Source organism: Rhinopithecus roxellana, chromosome 15, assembly GCF_007565055.1.
Source record: "Rhinopithecus roxellana isolate Shanxi Qingling chromosome 15, ASM756505v1, whole genome shotgun sequence".
Lineage (NCBI taxonomy): Eukaryota > Metazoa > Chordata > Mammalia > Primates > Cercopithecidae > Rhinopithecus > Rhinopithecus roxellana.
This window is the reverse complement of record NC_044563.1, coordinates 19,389,091-19,411,570: the sequence shown is the minus strand read 5'-3', so window position 1 is coordinate 19,411,570 and position 22,480 is coordinate 19,389,091. Positions and strand designations below refer to the sequence as shown.

Genomic DNA, 22,480 nt, shown 5'->3' with positions numbered 1-22,480 from the left:
GTGAGTTATGCCTGGCCTCAGCAAGATGAGTTCCCTACCATAAATGCTAATCTGCCTTCTGCCACCTCTGAGTGTCCAACCTGCCAGTAGCAGATTCCATGCCAGAACACTCAGTGTGATGCCACTCCCTGGGAAAATAGTCATGTGCCTGATAGTGGGTTGATTATATAAGACCTCTTCCATCCTGAAAGTGGAAGCAATTTCTCCTTATCAGAAACAATAAACACTGTAGACACAGATTTGCTTTCCATCTCCACGTGGCCTTCATCTATACCGACATTTGACAACTTGCAGATGGACTGATATATTGATGTAATATCCCTTAAACATTGCCTAGGATCTGGTACCCATTTTGGGGCAAAGGAGATATAAAATGTTCCAATGATCTCAGAATTCACTGATATTCCCGTGTAGCCCATCACCTTTAAGCATCCAGCTTCATAGAAGAGGGGAAGGGTCTGCTAAGAACTCAATCAAGGGAATAGCTAGAAGTCAGCTCTGGAGGAGATGGGATACTGTTCTCAGGATTCTGTACATGCATCCTGATCTGATCCCTGATACATGGTGTGTAGTTCCCATTTGCCTACCTACATCATTTTGAGATCCAAGGGATAAAAGTAGAGTGTTTTCTTTTGTTGTTACTTCCAGTAACTCACTTTCCTAGTCTTCAGTTTCATGAGGACAGAGGTCCTGGTTTCTAGAGAAGAATACAATATTTACCAGGAACACAGCAGAAATCATTCTTTTGTGTTCCTTATACAAGTAAATCAGCAGATTAAAAAAAAAAAGAGTTCCTGTTCTGGCTGGGGTACTTGATTCTGGTTGCTGGGAGTAGTAGCTAGGGTTGACACTATAGATGGGGACAGAGATGAGTGTATTCAGAACACAGAGACCATAGTGGAATATCTCTTAGCACTTATACACCCAAGGATAACTGTAACTTGACAACTGCAGCAACTACAACCCAATAAGAACAAGGGACAGAACTCCTGTAGACAAATTTTTCAGTCACCGCACAAGGCAGACAACCCAAACCAACTGAAGTTTTGGCCAAGAGTGAGAGAAATCTAGAATGAGAGGTGTTAGGGGGAGATGGTCTCTATCAGCTATGGTTGTGGGAATTGTTGCAATCAGGAACGTATCTCAGGTCTGTGTCCTTCTTTAGATCTCGTTTGAGAAACATGACTGGTCACAATTCTCAGGGGATTCTCAATTATTACCACCTAGACTCCAGTCACATACTCAATTGAGAACACTGGCTGCTATCACGTTCATCTCGTCCTCTCACACTACCAGATGCTTTGGCCTTCCCTGGGAGAGGACTATGTTTTTTTGTTTTTGTTTTTGTTTTTTTTGGAGATGGAGTCCTGCTCTGTCGCCCAGGCTGGAGTGCAGTGGTGCCACCTCCTTTCAATGCAACCTCCACCTCCTGGGTTCAAGTAGTTCTCCTGACTCAGCCTCCTGCGTAGCTGGGACCACAGGTGCACGCTGTCACACCAGTCCAATTTTTTGTATTTTAGCAGAGATGGGGTTTAACCATGTTGCCCAGGCTGGTCTTGAACTCCTGAGCTCAGGCAATCCGCCTGCCTCGGTCTCCTGAAGTGTTTTTTTCTTTGTTTGTTTTGAGAGAGAGACTGAGTCTTGTTCTGTTGCCCAGGCTGGAATGCAGTGGTGTGATCTTGGCTCACTACAACCTCTGCCTCCAGGGTTAAAGTCATTCTCCTGCCTCAGCTTCCCAAGTAACTGGGACTACAGGCATGTGCCACCATGCCCAGATAATTTTTGTATTTTTTAGTAGAGATGGGGTTTCACTACATGTTGGCCAGGACTGATCTCAAACTCCTGACCTCAGGTAATCTGCCCGCTTTGGCCTCCCAAAGTGCTGGGATTACAGGCGTGAGCCACCACGCCCATTCTGACACGGTCTCCAGTGTATCTGCGGTGGGTTCAGAGCACCCACTGACTACATCCTGGAGTTTCATTTCTAAGTGTTGCTTTGGAAAGATAGTCAGGAGGAAGTTATGTGACAAGGGTTAGACTATCTTTTTTTCAGTGTAAAATGGAAACAAGTGGATAAAGGCAGAAGATTATTTTTAATAGAAAGAATGATAAGAAACTGCTAACAATGAGTATCTTTTTAAGAATCAAAAAGAGATGATTAGATACTTTCATTCTTTACATTAATGAAATGTTCGAATTTTCAAAACTTACGCCTGTGCTCCTTTATATTTTTGTGTAAATAATTCATCTGCATGGTAACATTATGTAACTTTTGTTTTTTTTCTTTTTATGTCATTATATTATGACAAAAACTAATAAATATATACTTTTAAAGTAGAAGTTTTGTTAAATATGGTGAAATATCTGTAAAAACGTATTTCCTATGCCATCTAAATTGTTATTAACATAGGAGTAAAATAGAAAATGATGTGTTAATCTACAATGACAAAATGAACGAGACAGGAAATACCAGCTGGTGAAAGGTTTTCACACACTTTTGGAAACATCAAGGAATATTACTAGGTAACTGATTTAGCAGGGTGGAGGAAGTTTTAGCCATGTGAGTAGGGATAGAGAAAACTAGCAAGTTATTTCATCTGCAAAACTCCTGAGATGCTAAAAGCTTGGACCATCAGGTTCTACAGAATGTAGGGGTGAAGTATCCATTGCATTTCATGGCCATTATTTTATTTCCACAGATCTTTTTCCACACAGCTTGGTGATATTTCTTTTATGCTATCTTTCAAAAGATTGGAGGTTTATTCTTTTGAAAGGTTGAGCTAAACACTTGCTGGTATTAATGTAAAGGACAGTGATGAAACATGCAGCAGCATGTACAAGAATAAGTGAAAATCTACACTGAACTACGGGGCTCTTTCCTCTCGCTGCTCCCAGGATGTCAGCAGCCAGCATACATCATGAACTCCTTATTTTTCCACTACTATGCACATATGCTAAGTAAGAAGGTGGAGGATTTTTTTTCTAGAAGAAAATATATGACTGTTACACTGGCTGCTGGCCCACAAAATAAACCAAAAATATACAGACACTGGCCACACATTTGGAGATTCCAAATAACTGGGTTTTGTTTGTTTATTTGTTTGTTTGTTTTAATTTCCTAGACTTTAAACATAAATGGAGGCTTTTTGGTTTCAGATACGATGGCAAGACTAGTGAAGGCTCCAATAAATTACACACTAGAGAAACACTTGACCTATGCATTTAACCTCTCCAGAAAAATGTGTTGACTTTGCATTTGTTTGCTAATAATGCTTCAATCCAATCATTAACTCCTAGGGGACTTATTTTATAATCAATCTAGTGAGAGTCATATTCACACACTTGGGAAGAAATAACACAATCCAAACATTACACAAATATGCTGAAAATGGTAAAGTTACGGCTACTTAGAGGAAAATGAGAGTTCAGAGCCCAACAAGACAGTTTCCACACCTTGACGTTAGTATTCTTATGAGGCAGGCAGGATGCATCTGCAAAAGTATTTAGACATTGTACAGAAAAACAACAAATAACCACCAAAGATTGCATGTTTTCTCCTTATTGAGACTATATTCCATATTATATTATGAAAAATAGTGCACTCTAGAATAGGTGCTGAAATAGAATAGATGTTGAAAATCCTGACATTTTCTTTTTTATATTTTTATATTTTTTTATTATTATTACACTTTAAGTTCTAGGGTACATGTGCATAACGTGCAGGTTTGTTACATATGTATACTTGTGCCGTGTTGGTGTGCTGCACCCATCAACTCGTCAGCACCCATCAACTCATCATTTATATCAGGTATAACTCCCAATGCAATCCCTCCCCCCTCCCCACCCCCATGATAAGCCCCGATGTGTGATGTTCCCCTTCCCAAGTCCAAGTGATCTCATTGTTCAGTTCCCACCTATGAGTGAGAACATGCAGTGTTTGGTTTTCTGTTCTTGCGATAGTTTGCTGAGAATGATGGTTTCCAGCTGCATCCATGTCCCTACAAAGGACACACACTCATCCTTTTTTATGGCTGCATAGTATTCCATGGTGTATATGTGCCACATTTTCTTAATCCAGTCTGTCACAGATGGACATTTGGGTTGATTCCAAGTCTTTGCTATTGTGAATAGTGCCGCAATAAACATACGTGTGCATGTGTCTTTATAAGCAGCATGATTTGTAATCCTTTGGGTATATACCCAGTAATGGGATGGCTGGGTCATATGGTATTTCTAGTTCTAGATCCTTGAGGAATCGCCATACTGTTTTCCATAACGGTTGAATTAGTTTACAATCCCACCAACAGTGTAAAAGTGTTCCTATTTCTCCACATCCTCTCCAGCACCTGTTGTTTCCTGACTTTTTAATGATTGCCATTCTAACTGGTATGAGATGGTATCTCATTGTGGTTTTGATTTGCATTTCTCTGGTGGCCAGTGATGATGAGCATTTTTTCATGTGTCTGTTGGCTGTATGAATGTCTTCTTTTGAGAAATGTCTGTTCATATCCTTTCCCCACTTTTTGATGGGGTTGTTTGTTTTTTTCTTGTAAATTTGTTTGAGTTCTTTGTAGGTTCTGGATATTAGCCCTTTGTCAGATGAGTAGATTGCAAAAATTTTCTCCCATTCTGTAGGTTGCCTGTTCACTCTGATGGTAGTTTCTTTTGCTGTGCAGAAGCTCTTTAGTTTAATTAGATCCCATTTGTCAATTTTGGCTTTTGCTGCCGTTGCTTTTGGTGTTTTAGACATGAAGTCCTTGCCCATGCCTATGTCCTGAATGGTATTACCTAGGTTTTCTTCTAGGGTTTTTATGGTATTAGGTCTAACATTTAAGTCTCTAATCCATCTTGAATTAATCTTCGTATAAGGAGTAAGGAAAGGATCCAGTTTCAGCTTTCTACTTATGGCTAGCCAATTTTCCCAGCACCATTTATTAAGTAGGGAATCTTTTCCCCATTTCTTGTTTCTCTCAGGTTTGTCAAAGATCAGATGGCTGTAGATGTGTGGTATTATTTCTGAGGACTCTGTTCTATTCTATTGGTCTATATCTCTGTTTTGGTACCAGTACCATGCTGTTTTGGTTACTGTAGCCTTGTAGTATAGTTTGAAGTCAGGTAGCATGATGCCTCCAGCTTTGCTCTTTTGACTTAGGATTGACTTGGTAATGCGGGCTCTTTTTTGGTTCCATATGAACTTTAAAGCAGTTTTTTCCAATTCTGTGAAGAAACTCATTGGTAGCTTGATGGGGATGGCATTGAATCTATAAATGACCTTGGGCAGTATGGCCATTTTCACGATATTGATTCTTCCTATCCATGAGCATGGTATGCTCTTCCATTTGTTTGTGTCCTCTTTGATTTCACTGAGCAGTGGTTTGTAGTTCTCCTTGAAGAGGTCCTTGACATCCCTTGTAAGTTGGATTCCTAGGTATTTTATTTTCTTTGAAGCAATTGTGAATGGAAGTTCATTCATGATTTGGCTTTCTGTTTGTCTGTTACTGGTGTATAAGAATGCTTGTGATTTTTGCACATTAATTTTGTATCCTGAGACTTTGCTGAAGTTTCTTATCAGCTTAAGGAGATTTTGGGCTGAGATGATGGGGTTTTCTAAATATACAATCATGTCATCTGCAAACAGGGACAATTTGACTTCTTCTTTTCCTAACTGAATACCCTTGATTTCTTTCTCTTGCCTGATTGCCCTAGCCAGAACCTCCAACACTATGTTGAATAGGAGTGGTGAGAGAGGGCATCCCTATCTTGTGCCAGTTTTCAAAGGGAATTTTTCCAGTTTTTGCCCATTCAGTATGATATTGGCTGTGATAGACTGCTAGCAAGACTAATGAAGAAAAGAGAGAAGAATCAAATAGATGCAATAAAAAATGATAAAGGGGCTATCACCACCGACCCCAAAGAAATACAAACTACCATCAGAGAATACTATAAACACCTCTATGCAAATCAACTAGAAAATCTAGAAGAAATGGATAATTTCCTGGACACTTACACTCTCCCAAGACTAAACAAGGAAGAAGCTGAATCCCTGAATAGACCAATAGCAGGCTCTGAAATTGAGGCAATAATTAATAGCCTACCAACCAAAAAAAGTCCAGGACCAGATGGATTCACAGCTGAATTCTACCAGAGGTACAAGGAGGAGCTGGTACCATTCCTTCTGAAACTATTCCAATCAATAGAAAAAGAGGGAATCCTCCCTAACTCATTTTATGAGGCCAACATCATCTTGATACCAAAGCCTGGCAGAGACACAACAAAAAAAGAGAATTTTAGACCAATATCCCTGATGAACATCGATGCAAAAATCCTCAATAAAATACCGACAAACTGGATCCAGCAGCACATCAAAAAGCTTATCCACCATGATCAAGTGGGCTTCATCCCTGGGATGCAAGGCTGGTTCAACATATGCAAATCAATAAACGTAATCCAGCATATAAACAGAACCAAAGACAAAAACCACATGATTATCTCAATAGATGCAGAAAAGGCCTTTGACAAAATTCAACAGCCCTTCATGCTAAAAACTCTCAATAAATTCGGTATTGATGGAACATGTCTCAAAATAATAAGAGCTATTTATGACAAATCCTGACATTTTCAACATCTCATTTGGTGTGTTGATTATAAGTGCTAAGTCGTATCAGTGAAAGAGATTTCTACTGCAGCATTTGATGTATCTCAAGTCCCAACCTCACTTACGTTGCTGTTCTTTTAAGTGAGTAGTCTTAGTGTAGTTCAGAAAGAATCTTTTATTTACATCCTTAACCGTCGCATAGGTAATTTTACAGAAAAGTTAATTATAAAGTATTACCCAAGCTCTCTTCCAATGTGGTTTTGTTTGTCATATTTATTAATTTACTTAATAAATATGCAATTGATTATTTAATGCCGACCATTAATTGTCATTTTCAACATTTTCTTAGGGTAGATAAGTGAGCAACCTGGGCAAGCTGCTTAACTTCTGTGAGTTTCATTTTTCTTTCGGTTTTATTACCTACTTCATGGAATAGTTATGGGGATTAAAAGACCAAACTTTTCCAAAGTGATAAACAGAACCTAGTATATAAAAAGCATTCAATACATATTTGGTAGAATAAAATTATGTTAATAAAAATGTGTTGTAATGAGTGTTATTTTACTAACTTGAGTTAATAAAACAAATAGAAATGAAGTTGAAAAAAGTGAGATTAAGTTCTTGGTGTGCATATTAATCCTCAGACCACTTGCTATGAATATGAGGGTTCTCGGAGGGAGATGTCTATATCCCACAGAGTAGAACCTCTTGTTTTGAGACATCATACTTCCTTTCCTGCATACTACTTGCAAATAAATTATAAGTGTATTATGGAAGCTAGAAAAATTGATTTCCCAGTGCAAGGAGGGGCAACTTTAAATCACTGGTGGGAGCAGAAGTATTTCTTGGTGATCCACATCTTCTTTAACCAATGACTTTCTGTTTTTTCTCACTCTCTCCACCATCCATTTGTATTTTTCCTCTTTTTCCCTCGTATCTTTGGTGTGCTAGAGGCACCTCCACATCCTCATTTGTATCTAATTACTGAGTATGAGGAAGATTAACTTACTGTTTGTGTAGGCTAAATAGACAAACCAAAAGTTAAATTTATTGCAACACTGGAATTGATTTCAATTTGCAAAATAAGGGAAACTTTGGGGAATAATATTGTCTAGGATGCTAATACCTTTTATCATGTCTTGAAGTATTCCCTCTGAAATGCAGGAAAAAAATTTTTTTCCAATATTCCATGGGAAGGCTGCTTTCAAAAAGAGATAATCTTGACACTAATTTAGAGAAAGGAACAGGAAAAAAAAATGAATACTCAAATGTTTTCAAGGTTTAATGTTAATATATGAAATAAATATAAAATATAGTATTTGGAATAAAACAATCTTTTGAATTCAACAAATACATGAACTGGTAAAAGCTTGGCCTGAGCAAATCAGAAGACAAGAGTGGTTCAGGAACAAATGGATAGTTCTGACTCTCATAGGACTCATCTCTGTTAAATCAGTGCCTCTTCCTCAAGTCACACATGTGGCCTCACCAGGAAGGCTCTGGGATCATCTGACAGAGGAGGAAAGGATTCTGGTCAGGTTCACATACAAGTCACCACAGTACATTGACATTAACCTAAAAGGACATCCCAGCCCTAAATGGTGGCTTAAAGGTATGTAGCATAGAGAATTTCTGCTAGTGGACAAAACCCTGAATAATATTCTTGGTTTCAACTTTGTGTAGAAGGGGAAGAGTCCTGGGTAATAAATATACATGGACTCGAGGCAGTGGTAAATGCCTAGTTTGTTGATAAAGTGCCTGGAAATTCAGAAGACTGGACCAAGTGATCTGGAAAAGAGTTACGTGAATAGACCTATTGAAGTTAGACCTAACTTGAAAGCATGTACAAGAGAATAGGCTTTAACTAACCAGACAATGAGGATGAACTGTGCTCTGATATGGTCCATCCCTAAGGATATTCCAGTGATGGCACAATACGCCCATGAACAGAGTGTCTATACTGGCAAGGATGTTTTATGCCTGGGCTCAGCGAAACGAGCTCCTTACCATAACTGCTGATCTGCCATCTGCCCCCGCTGAGTGTCCAACATGCCAGTAGCAGAATCCATGCCTGAGCACCCAATGTGATGCCTGTCTCTGGGAAAATATTCATGTGCCTGATAACGTGTTAATTATATAAAACCTCTCCCACCCTGAAAGTGAAAGCAATTGGTCCTAATCAGGAACAATAAACACTGTAGATGCAGATTTGTCTTCCATCTCCATAGTACCTTCATCTACACCAATATTTGACAGCTTGCAGATGGATTGACACATTGACATAATATCCATTAAAGATTGCCTAGAACCTGGTACCTATTTTGGGGCAAAGGAGATATAAAATGTTCTCATGATCTCAGAATTCACTGATCTTCCCGTATAGCCCATCACCCATAAGCATCTAGCTTCATGAAGAGGGGAAAGGACTGTTAAACGCTCAATCAAGGGACTAGCTAGAAGTCAGCTCTGGAGGAGACAGGATGCTCTTTTCAGGATTCAGCGTATGCATTGAATGCTGAACCGATGCCTGCTATGTGGTGTGGAGTCCCCATTTGCCTGCCATACATCATTCTGAGATCCAAGGGGTGAAAGTAGAGTGTTTTCTAATTTTTGCACTCCCAGAAACTCACTTTCTTAGTCTTCAGATTCATAAGGACCGAAGTCCTGGTTTCTAGAAAGAAAAACATATTTTCCAGGAACACAGCAGGAACCACTAATTTGTGCTCCTTATGCAAATGGACCAGCAGGGGAAAAAAAAAAGTTACTGTTTTGGCTAGAGTACTTGCTTCTGGTTATTATGAGTAGCTAGTGTTGTCATAATGGATTAGGACAGAGATGATTGTATCCAGAACACAGAGAATGTAGTGGAATCTCTCTTAGCACTTGCATACCAGGGATAACTGTAACTGGACAATTGCAGCAACTACAGTAAATAAGAACAAGGCAACTAGGGATCAAACTCTTACGAATAATGCTTTCAGTCACCCCACAGGGTAGACAACCCAAACCAACTGAAGTGCTGGCCAAGGGTGAAAGAAATCAAGGGTGAGAAAATGGGTGCTGGAAGAGGAAGATGTTCTCTATCAGCTATGGTTCTGGGAATTGCTGCAACATTAAGGAAGTTATCTCAGTTGTGTTTTTCTTTAAGTCTAGTTCGGAAAACAGGACTGGTCACAATCCTAAGGACATTCTCAATTACTACCTCCCAGTCTCTCTGGCCACATGCTCAATCAGTTGCGAACCCTGGTTGTTACCTCATTCATCTCACCCTCTCACACTGCTGGCTGCTTTGACCTTCCCTGGGAGAGGACTGTTTTCTGGCATGGTCTCCAGTGTACCTGCTATGGCGACAGCATCCACATCCAATCTGACTAGACCCTGGGGTTTCATTTGTAAATGCTGTCGTGGAGAGACGGTCAGATCATATTATTCTCTAAAGGAAAAAGTTATGTGTCAATGTTTATACTATTCCTTTCTGTGACTACAAACATAATATAAAATAGAAATTATAAGTGAATATAGGTATAAAATTATTTTTAATGGAAGGAATCATAAGAAACTGCTAACAATGGTGTGTTTCTAAGAAAAGATAGGAAAGTGATTATTATGCTTTTTCTTTCAGTTTTTACATTGTTGAACTGTTTGAGTTTTCAGACAGTTCAATATGCATGTGTTCCTTTATATTTTCATGTAAATAAGACATCTGTATGGTAATATTATGTAACTTTTCATTTTCTTCTTTTCTTTTGTCATTGTATTATGACAAAAGCTAATAAGTGCATATTTTAAAAAATAAAATTTCTGTTAAACATAGTAAACTGTCCACAAAAATATATTTCCTTTGTCATCTGAATTGTCGTTAAAGTAAGAGTAAAATAGAAATTATATGTTAATCCACAATGACAAAAAAGCAGGCAGGAAATATTAGCTGGTGAAAGATTTTCACACATTTTTTGAAAAATAGAGAACAGTGTTACCAGGTAGTTGACTCAGTGTTGTGGGGGAAGTTACAGCCATCTGAGCAAGGACGGAGAAAACTAGCAAGTTAGTTCACCTGCAAAACTCCTGAGATGCTAAATGCTTGTAGCATATGATTCTACAGAATGTAGGAGTGAAACATACATTGTATTACATGAAAATTATTTCATTTCCACGGGCCATTTTCTACACAGCCAGGTAAGAATTCCTCTATATTATTTCACAAAGGATTGGAGGTTTATTCTTTTGAAAGACTGAGCTAAATAATTCCTGGAATTAATGTGGGGGACAGTGATGAAACGTGCATGTACAAGGATAAGTGAAATCTACGCTGTGAACTATGGGGTCTTTTCCTCTCGCTGCTCCCAGGATGTCAGTAGCCAGCACACATTACAATCTTACCAATTCCCCACTACTCTATGCATAGCCGCAGCAGCAGGGTAAAGGATTTTTTTTTTAGGAGGAAATATATGAGTCATACTATAGTGCCTGACACCTCAAAAATTAAGCCCATAAATATGCAAACACTGCCCACACATTTGGAAATGCTAAATTTTTTAAAATTTATTTCCTCCACTTTGAACATATGGTGAGTTTCTGCTTTCCGGGATATGACGGCAAGACCAGTGAATAGCAAGATAGGGTAATCGAAACCAGTCCCCAATGGAAAGCCAGGAGGAATTTCTCTTCTGCATGTTTGTGATTCTATGTTTAATAATGTTTCTCTGTCATAGATATGTCAGGAAGTTATCTAATTATGAAATATTAGAAAAATGCGATAATAATGACAAATAATACCTTACTCTTTTGAATGTGTTATTCTCTCATTTTTCCACTCCAAATCCCATGAGGTTGTTATTGCCTTCATTGCACAGATGAGTTAAGCAAGGCTGAGAAATTTTAAGATCATCTAGCTTAAATTATTAAGTCCAACTTTTCCCTTTAGCCTCCAAGAAAACATTTCTGCCCCAAAGTTTCTTCATCGCATTCTTTACCTCTGCATTTCTCAGTGTATAAATCAGAGGATTTAACATGGGAGTGATAATTGTGTAAAATACAGCCACCATCTTATCCTCTGAAAAGGTAGTATCAGGGCGCATGTACATAAAAGTACAGGGGCCGAAAAAGATAATGACCACGGCAATGTGGGAGCCACAGGTGGAGAGGGCTTTGCGCCTGCCTTCTGCTGACTGCGTTCTCAGGGAAACCAGGATAATGCTGTAGGAGATTAGCAAGATAACAAAACTCCCCAGAGCAATGGTACCGCTGTTGACTGTCACAACACCACCAACGATGTACGTGTCTGTGCAGGCAAGTTTCAACACAGGATGAACATCACAAAAGTAGTGATCTATCTCATTGGGTCCACAAAAGGGTAGCTGGACTACCAGAGCCACTTGGATAATGGAGTGTAAGAACCCACCTACCCATGTCCCTAATAACATCTTATTGCATCTCTCCTGGTCCATGATGGTCATATAATGTAGGGGTTTACAGATAGCCACATAGCGATCATAGGCCATCACAGTGAGGATGAAGATCTCAGTGCAACCAAAGAAATGTACTCCAAAGAGCTGCAACATGCACCCCACATAGGAGATGGTTTTGTCCTTTGCTAACAGGTCAACAATCATCTTGGGAGCTGTGACTGAAGAGTAACAAATGTCCACCAAAGACAAGAAGCTGAGAAAGAAATACATGGGTGACTTAAACAGATTGTTCAGGCAAACTGTCAGCATGATGAGGAGATTTCCCAGAAGAATGATTATGTAGAAGACAGAAAACACCACGAAACAAACTTTCTCAATCTCTGGGCTCTGAGAAAGACCCCAGAAAATGAATTCAGTTACGTTGTTTATTTTTTCCATGGGATGGGTCAAGTTCTTAAGAGGCAATTAAATTACCTAAAAAAAAGGAAACATAAAAAGAACTATATTTCTTCTATTTCTAGCACAGAACCAATGGAATATCACAGTAGTTGAAAATGGGAAAAAATGCTAATTGGCATGCATACTTAACAAAATTGTAGTGCATCTATTTTGATCATCTTACCTCAAGATTAAATCACATTCATTCACTTCAGGTGAGAAAGCAAAATTCAGAGAAAGTAAAACCCCCAGTCTCATATATATATTACCATATGCCTCTCTTCTCTCACCTTTTATCAATGTTTATTTAGCTGTTTCTAAACTTTATTTCGTTTTTATTTTGTACAAGACATTGAGTTTTGAAACAACTTCTGTATTTTGGGATATGGTCACATCTGTGTTATCTACCGGCAAACATTTGGAAATGTTTGCTTTATTTTAGACCCGCAAGTGAAAACATCCACATTTCACCTTTTGAATATTGCCATGCCTGATTATCACATCCACTCACAAATACGCTGCAATTTCTCTGCAAGTGTATCTACTCATGGGCTTTGTAAGTTCTTCTCATGAAACTCTATCCTTGTGCACATGATGTCTGCACCTCCGCCAATGTGGTCTCGAGCCCTGATAGTCAAGATGTAGTGTGACGTTATAGAAAGAAGAGCAAAATTACACAAATTTGATTCTAAAATGACAGTGCTGTAACCCCAGGTAAATTATTTAACTTAACAGAAATTCTCTTACCCCATTTGTGAAATGACAGTTTCAATTTCACTACTACATATCATATTAATGGTTATTTCAACCATGAAATTAAATCACTTCTGTCAATATGAAATATTCATAAAACCCTGATAGGAAGGCAGAGAGAAGGTAAAGCAATAAAAGAAACTTTTAGAGAGCAAGCAAGACCTGTTTGATTTGAAAGGAGGGGGAGTGAAGTCTTATGTAATTTCTCCATGTACAGACTCAGAATACTTTAGGATTTTCCAGGACTGACTTTGCTTTGTATTTTAAACATTTGTCTATCAACTGAAACAAAGAAAATGGGTGTAAAAAAGAGAAGACTGTCCCTTAATGTCAACATTGCTTCATACATCTTTCTAATCTTTCAAGTTTTATTCGAGCTGTATTCATTCTCCCAGTTTGTTCGATTTATAGTTCTGCAAGAGATCATCACTGAATGATAATTTTAATGGGTTTAGGAAAATCACAACATTTATTTAAATAGATCAATGTTCAGTGGTGAAATTTCAGGCACTACAATGGGGTCGTTGGTATGTTTGGATGGAAAAGGGTATGTGGAATAGTTTTGATTAAAGGAGCTGTTAGGACTCTTTCTCAAATCAACCATAGATGTAAGCGATTCCTCCAATTACAGGTTGTGTAGCAGAGACCTGTAGATCCTCTCAAGATCCACCCAGCTGAATGCTGACAACACCTACTGAACTCTGTGCTCTCGGCTATCCCTGTACAGTGACATTGTGGCTAACACTTCCAGCTTTTGGGAAACTACAGGGCTGCGTTTCTTCAGGTGTTCATGTTAGAGTTGGCACAGTAGTCACTACAGGTGTGCCATCTCTTGTGCATTACAAAATAATGATTATAAATGTAATAGTAATAATATGATTTAGGTACAGACTGATGCACATTCCCTGCTTTTTTACAGGCTCATTCTTCTTCAGTTTTCCTGCTGAATTTAAAGAAATATACTATCCTCCACTAAGAAAGCCCCTCAACTTAAGGAAGCTCACATCATAGCAGTTTTGGGCAACAATTATTTATGTTGCTTGGCTCTCATCTACAAGAAACTGGGCTTTTGCACACAAGCCTGAGGATTTTTCCTCTACCGTCCATATCACAATGTTCTAGCGGAATTTTTTTTTCATTCACCAAGATATTTTATTAAGGGACTAATTTATCTTGATTGCAGGATTGAGATTTAAAGTTCCATTTATCAGAATGTGCATCCTAGTAAAGGCTGCTAACCTGAATCATGGCCTCTCTTGACTCCAACTGATGCAGTAGCATCTTGCTGTTTATCTTCTTAAGCCAATATCCATCACAAGGATGCCTTCCTCCTTTTACTGAGTATTTTGGGCATAATGACTCACTTTGAGTCATTGAAATTATTGACATTTTCTTATTCGTATCCATCCTACCCTACCCCATAGTCATGTTTAGGTACATGTTATTATCTCCACTATCATCGTTTTAATAATTTCATTATCTCTGTATTTCAAAGAACAATCTCCATCAATTATATTACAAATGTTCAAAATCTAACAATTATCTTTTTCCACAAATATTCTGTATTAGTTTAAAAAAAAAACTCACCAGTATTTTCCGGAGCTTGAGTTCACTTTATGTTTCTATCTCTTCTTGAGTTAATTTGGGTACAGCTGCCCAAAGCAAAGTAACAGTGATGTCTGAGGAATTCTTTGTGAATAATTAGTACCAGAAAATACCTGACCCCTCAAACTGAAAGGCTGGTAGAAATGAGTCTTTGTTGTTCCTGGTTTTCTCGCCTAATGATACCTGCCATTTCACAGGGTCTCTGACAATAAATGCTCTTTTCTCTATTCTTATAGGTCTATTTAAAGAGGAAGATGCAAAATGATAAATGACCTTGGAGACAGATTTTCCCCAAAGTCTTCCTCCATAGTCAAAACCAAATTGCAGCCCTACCAATGAACTTTAATTCTAGTGTCTGTTCAATTTTTTAAAATTAAATTTAAAAAATTATTGCTAAATACAAAAACCGATCAATTCTCATATTAATGACTGTGGCCCTAATCCAAAGCAATTCAGCAAAGAGAAGTAATAATTTTATCATTCTAAACCTTGTTTTTTGAATTAATATGCTTCATTATGTGCATTAAATAGTCCATATTTGATATAACATATTAAGATATCTGTTTTATGTTATTTATTGAATTGTAATTGTTCTTTCTTGAAAGCTACATTTTAATACAAAATAGTATATTCGATTGTGCTATTTGGGAACATTGCTTTTCTTCTTAATTGATTCTATGCTGATTTATGGAGAAATAGGTGGGATAAGGTTCATGTTTGGCCTATGCTTGGAGTAAGTATGGGTTGAATTTAACTCATTTACTTTTTTTTTTTTTTATTATACTTTAAGTTCTAGGGTACATGTGCATAACGTGCAGGTTTGTTACATATGTATACTTGTGCCATGTTGCTGTGCTGCACCCATCAACTCGTCAGCACCCATCAATTCATCATTTATATCAGGTATAACTCCCAATGCAATCCCTCCCCCCTCCCCCCTCCCCATGATAGGCCCCAGTGTGTGATGTTCCCCTTCCCGAGTCCAAGTGATCTCATTGTTCAGTTCCCACCTATGAGTGAGAACATGCGGTGTTTGGTTTTCTGTTCTTGTGATAGTTTGCTAAGAATGATGGTTTCCAGCTGCATCCATGTCCCTACAAAGGACGCAAACTCATCCTTTTTTATGGCTGCATAGTATTCCATGGTGTATATGTGCCACATTTTCTTAATCCAGTCTGTCACTGATGGACATTTGGGTTGATTCCAAGTCTTTGCTATTGTGAATAGTGCCGCAATAAACATACGTGTGCATGTGTCTTTATAGTAGAATAATTTATAATCCTTTGGGTATATACCCAGTAGTGGGATGGCTGGGTCATATGGTACATCTAGTTCTAGATCCTTGAGGAATTGCCATACTGTTTTCCATAATGGTTGAACTAGTTTACAATCCCACCAACAGTGTAAAAGTGTTCCTATTTCTCCACATCCTCTCCAACATCTGTTGTTTCCTGACTTTTTAATGATTGCCGTTCTAACTCTTGTGAGATGGTATCTCATTGTGGTTTTGATTTGCATTTCTCTGATGGCGAGTGATGATGAGCATTTTTTCATGTGTCTGTTGGCTGTATGAATGTCTTCTTTTGAGAAATGTCTGTTCATATCCTTTGCCCACTTTTTGATGGGGTTGTTTGTTTTTTTCTTGTAAATTTATTTGAGTCCCTTGTAGATTCTGGATATTAGCTCTTTGTCAGATGAGTAGATTGCAGAAATTTTCTCCCATTCGGTAGGTTGCCTGTTCACTCTGGTGGTAGTTTCTTTTGCTGTGCAGAAGCTCTTTAGTTTAATTAGATCACATTTGTCAATTTTTGCTTTTGCTGCCATTGCTTTTGGTGTTTTAGACATGAAGTCCTTGCCCATGCCTATGTCCTGAATGGTACTACCTAGATTTTCTTCTAGGGTTTTTATGGTATTAGGTCTAACATTTAAGTGTCTAATCCACCTTGAATTAATCTTCGTATAAGGAGTAAGGAAAGGATCCAGTTTCAGCTTTCTACTTACGGCTAGCCAATTTTCCCAGCACCATTTATTAAATAGGGAATCCTTTCCCCATTTCTTGTTTCTCTCAGGTTTGTCAAAGATCAGATGGCTGTAGATGTGTGGTATTATTTCTGAGGACTCTGTTCTGTTCCGTTGGTCTATATCTCTGTTTTGGTACCAGTACCATGCTGTTTTGGTTACTGTAGCCTTGTAGTATAGTTTGAAGTCAAGTAGCGTGACGCCTCCAGCTTTGTCCTTTTGACTTAGGATTGTCTTGGCAATGCAGGCTCTTTTTTGGTTCCATATGAACTTTAAAGCCATTTTTTCCAATTCTGTGAAGAAACTCATTGGTAGCTTGATGGGAATGGCATTGAATCTATAAATAACCTTGGGTAGTATGGCCATTTTCACGATATTGATTCTTCCTATCCATGAGCATGGTATGTTCTTCCATTTGTTTGTGTTCTCTTTTATTTCACTGAGCAGTGGTTTGTAGTTCTCCTTGAAGAGGTCCTTTACATCCCTTGTAAGTTGGATTCCTAGGTATTTGATTCTCTTTGAAGCAATTGTGAATGGAAGTTCATTCCTGATTTGGCTCTATGTTTGTCTGTTACTGGTGTATAAGAATGCTTGTGATTTTTGCACATTAATTTTGTATCCTGAGACTTTGCTGAAGTTTCTTATCAGCTTAAGGAGATTTTGGGCTGAGACAACGGGGTTTTCTAAATATACAATCATGTCATCTGCAAACAGGGACAATTTGACTTCTTCTTTTCCTACTGAATACCCTTTATTTCTTTCTCTTGCCTGATTGCCCTAGCCAGAACTTCCAAGACTATGTTGAATAGGAGTGGTGAGAGAGGGCATCCCTGTCTTGTGCCAGTTTTCAAAGGGAATATTTCCAGTTTTTGCCCATTCAGTATGATATTAGCTGTGGGTTTGTCATAAATAGCTCTTATTATTTTGAGGTATGTTCCATCAATACCGAATTTATTGAGCGTTTTTAGCATGAAGGGCTGTTGAATTTTGTCAAAAGCCTTTTCTGCATCTATTGAGATAATCATGTGGTTCTTGTCTTTGGTTCTGTTTATATGTTGGATTACGTTTATTGATTTGCGAATGTTGAACCAGCCTTGCATCCCAGGGATGAAGCCCACTTGATCATGGTGGATAAGCTTTTTGATGTGCTGCTGAATCCGGTTTGCCAGTATTTTATTGAGGATTTTTGCATCGATGTTCATCAGGGATATTGGTCTAAAATTCTCTTTTTTTGTTGTGTCTCTTCCAGGCTTTGGTATCAGGATGATGTTGGCCTCATAAAATGAGTTAGGGAGGATTCCCTCTTTTTCTATTGATTGGAATAGTTTCAGAAGGAATGGTACCAGCTCCTCCTTGTACCTCTGGTAGAATTCAGCTGTGAATCCATCTGGTCCTGGACTTTTTTTGGTTGGTAGGCTATTAATTATTGCCTCAATTTCAGAGCCTGCTATTGGTCTATTCAGGGATTCAACTTCTTCCTGGTTTAGTCTTGGGAGAGTGTAAGTGTCCAGCAAATTATCCATTTCTTCTAGATTTTCTAGTTGATTTGCGTAGAGGTGTTTATAGTATTCTCTGATGGTAGTTTGTATTTCTTTGGGGTCGGTGGTGATATCCCCTTTATCATTTTTATTGCGTCTATTTGATTCCTCTCTCTTTTCTTCTTTATTAGTCTTGCTAGTGGTCTGTCAATTTTGTTGATCTTTTCAAAAAACCAACTCCTGGATTCATTGATTTTTTGGAGGGTTTTTTGTGTCTCTATCTCCTTCAGTTCTGCTCTGATCTTAGTTATTTCTTGCCTTCTGCTAGCTTTTGAATGTGTTTGCTCTTGCCTCTCTAGTTCTTTTAATTGTGATGTTAGAGTGTCCATTTTAGATCTTTCCTGCTTTCTCTTGTGGGCATTTAGTGCTATAAATTTCCCTCTACACACTGCTTTAAATGTGTCCCAGAGATTCTGGTATGTTGTATCTTTGTTCTCATTGGTTTCAAGGAACATCTTTATTTCTGCCTTCATTTTGTTATGTACCCAGTAGTCATTCAGGAGCAGGTTGTTCAGTTTCCATGTAGTTGAGCGGTTTTGATTGAGTTTCTTAGTCCTGAGTTCTAGTTGATTGCACTGTGGTCTGAGAGACAGTTTGTTATAATTTCTGTTCTTTTACATTTGCTGAGGAGTGCTTTACTTCCAATTATGTGGTCAATTTTGGAATAAGTGCGATGTAGTGCTGAGAAGAATGTATATTCTGTTGATTTGGGGTGGAGAGTTCTATAGATGTCTATTAGGTCCGCTTGGTGCAGAGATGAGTTCAATTCCTGGATATCCTTGTTAACTTTCTGTCTCGTTGATCTGTCTAATGTTGACAGTGGAGTGTTGAAGTCTCCCATTATTATTGTATGGGAGTCTAAGTCTCTTTGTAAGTCTCTAAGGACTTGCTTTATGAATCTGGGTGCTCCTGTATTGGGTGCATATATATTTAGGATAGTTAGCTCTTCCTGTTGAATTGATCCCTTTACCATTATGTAATGGCCTTCTTTGTCTCTTTTGATCTTTGATGGTTTAAAGTCCGTTTTATTAGAGACTAGGATTACAACCCCTGCTATGTTTTGTTTTCCATTTGCTTGGTAGATCTTCCTCCATCCCTTTATTTTGAGCCTATGTATGTCTCTGCATGTGAGATGGGTCTCCTGAATACAGCAGACTGATGGGTCTTGACTCTTTATCCAGTTTGCCAGTCTGTGTCTTTTAATTGGAGCATTTAGTCCATTTACATTTAAGGTTAATATTGTTATGTGTGAACTTGATCCTGCCATTATGATGTTAACTGGTTATTTTGCTTGTTAGTTGATGCAGTTTCTTCCTAGCCTCGATGGTCTTTACATTTTGGCATGTTTTTGCAATGGCTGGTACCAGTTGTTCCTTTCCATGTTTAGGGCTTCCTTCAGGTTCTCTTGTAAGGCAGGCCTGATGGTGACAAAATCTCTAAGCATTTGCTTATCTGTAAAGGATTTTATTTCTCCTTCACTTATGAAACTTAGATTGGCTGGATATGAAATTCTGGGTTGAAAATTCTTTTCTTTAAGAACGTTGAATATTGGCCCCCACTCTCTTCTGGCTTGTAGAGTTTCTGCCGAGAGATCTGCTGTTAGTCTGATGGGCTTCCCTTTGTGGGTAACCCGACCTTTCTCTCTGGCTGCCCTTAAGATTTTTTCCTTCATTTCAACTTTGGTGAATCTGGCAATTATGTGTCTTGGAGTTGCTCTTCTGGAGGAGTATCTTTGTGGCGTTCTCTGTATTTCCTGAATTTGAATGTTGGCCTGCCCTACTAGGTTGGGGAAGTTCTCCTGGATGATATCCTGAAGAGTGTTTTCCAACTTGGTTCCATTTTCCCCCTCACTTTCAGGCACCCCAATCAGACGTAGATTTGGTCTTTTTACATAATCCCATACTTCTTGCAGGCTTTGTTCATTTCTTTTTCTTCTTTTTTATTTTGGTTTCTCTTCTCGCTTCATTTCATTCATTTGATCCTCAATCGCTGATACTCTTTCTTCCAGTTGATCGAGTCAGTTACTGAAGCTTGTGCATTTGTCACGTATTTCTCGTGTCATGGTTTTCATCTCGGTCATTTCGTTTATGACCTTCTCTGCATTAATTAGTCTAGCTGTCAATTCTTCCACTCTTTTTTCAAGATTTTTAGTTTCTTTGTGCTGGGTACGTAATTCCTCCTTTAGCTCTGAGAAGTTTGATGGACTGAAGCCTTCTTCTCTCATCTCGTCAAAGTCATTCTCTGACCAGCTTTGATCCGTTGCTGGCGATGGGCTGCGCTCCTTTGCAGGGGAAGATGTGCTCTTATTTTTTGAATTTCCAGCTTTTCTGCCCTGCTTTTTCCCCATCTTTGTGGTTTTATCTGTCTCTGGTCTTTGATGATGGTGACGTACTGATGGGGTTTTGGTATAGGTGTCCTTCCTGTTTGATAGTTTTCCTTCTGACAGTCAGGACCCTCAGCTATACGTCTGTTGGAGATTGCTTGAGGTCCACTCCAGACCCTGTTTGCCTGGGTATCAGCAGCAGAGGTTGCAGAAGATAGAATATTGCTGAACAGCAAGTGTACCTGTCTGATTCTTACTTTGGAAGCTTCCTCTCAGGGGTGTACTCCACCCTGTGAGGTGTGGGGTGTCAGACTGCCCCTAGTGGGGGATGTCTCCCAGTTAGGCTACTCAGGGGTCAGGGACCCACTTGAGCAGGCAGTCTGTCCCTTCTCAGATCTCAACCTCCGTGTTGGGAGATCCACTGCTCTCTTCAAAGCTGTCAGACAGAGTCGTTTGCGTCTGCAGAGGTTCTGCTGCCTTTTTGTTGTTGTTGTTGTTGTTGTTTTTTAGCTGTGCCCTGTCCCCAGAGGTGGAGTCTACAGAGACAGGCAGGTTTCCTTGAGCTGCTGTGAGCTCCACCCAGTTCGAGCTTCCCAGCGGCTTTGTTTACCTACTTAAGCCTCAGCAATGGTGTGCGCCCCTCCCCCAGCCTCGCTGCTGCCGTTTCGGTTAGATTGCAGACTGCTGTGTTAGCAATGAGGGAGGCTCCGTGGGCGTGGGACCCTCCCGGCCAGGTGTGGGATATATTCTCCTGGTGTGCCCGTTTGCTTAAAGTGCAATATTGGGGTGGGAGTTAACCCGATTCTCCAGGTGTTGTGTGTCCCAGTTCCCCTGGCTAGGAAAAGGGATTCCCTTCCCCCTTGCGCTTCCCAGGTGAGGCGATGCCTCGCCCTGCTTCAGCTCTCGCTGGTCGGGCTGCAGCAGCTGACCAGCACCGATTGTCTGGCACTCCCCAGTGAGATGACCCCAGTACCTCAGTCGAAAATGCAGAAATCACCGGTCTTCTGTGTCACTCGCGCTGGGAGTTGGAGACTGGAGCTGTTCCTAATCGGCCATCTTGCTCCACCCCAACTCATTTACTTTTATATTGTAAATCCTTAAGGTTGACTCACGAAAACTAATAATAATCTTGCTTTTTCTCTTCCTATTCCTATTAGTTTCTTTCCCCATGCTTGACTTTTTACTTTACTCTTCTTACCTTATCTCACATTTTTCTTTATTTCAAACAACATCCAAAATGTCAAAGAGATCCTGCTTACATTTTCACTATCTGGAGTTAGCAAAAGAAATGAGTGAACCATTAAGAGCAGGAAGTAAAAAAGCAATTATGCCCAGGTTTGTGGAAACATTCATCATGATTAAGCTAGTGTGTTAGTTTCCTGTTGCTACTGCAACAAATTACCACAAGCTTAGTGACTTAAATCAATACAAAGTCAGTATTTCACATTTCTGCAGGTGAGAAGTCCAAAATGAGGCTCACTGGGCTAAAATCAAGGCATTGTAATGGATAAATCCTTCTGAAGTTTGTAGGGGAAAACTCATTCCCTTAATTCTTCCAGCTTCTAGACTCTACCTGCTTCCTTATGGCCCCTTTCCTTCATCTCTAAAGCAGGCAGTGTAGCATCGTCAAATCTAACTTCTGCTTCACTTTCCCACTTTAAATAAACCTTATGAATACATTGAGCCCACATGGATAGTGCAAGATAACATCTTTGTTTTAAGGTCCACTGATTAGCAAACCTAATTTTTATCTACAGCCTTTATCACCTTACCATGTAACAAAATATATTGATAAGTGCTG

At 39.1% G+C, this 22,480-nt stretch overlaps 1 protein-coding gene across 1 annotated transcript; it reads right to left on the bottom strand.

The window, feature by feature from the left end:
- Positions 1–11,496: 11,496 nt before the first annotated feature.
- Positions 11,497–12,441, bottom strand: LOC104672891 (olfactory receptor 4S2). Its single transcript, XM_010376756.1, has one exon. It carries the CDS (start codon positions 12,439–12,441, stop codon positions 11,497–11,499), a length of 945 nt encoding a protein of 314 aa, XP_010375058.1.
- Positions 12,442–22,480: the final 10,039 nt, after the last annotated feature.

What these genes read in the sequence shown, in the direction of transcription:
- LOC104672891 (XM_010376756.1), bottom strand. Translation starts at nt 12,441, where the DNA reads ATGGAAAAAATAAACAACGTAACTGAATTCATTTTCTGGGGTCTTTCT.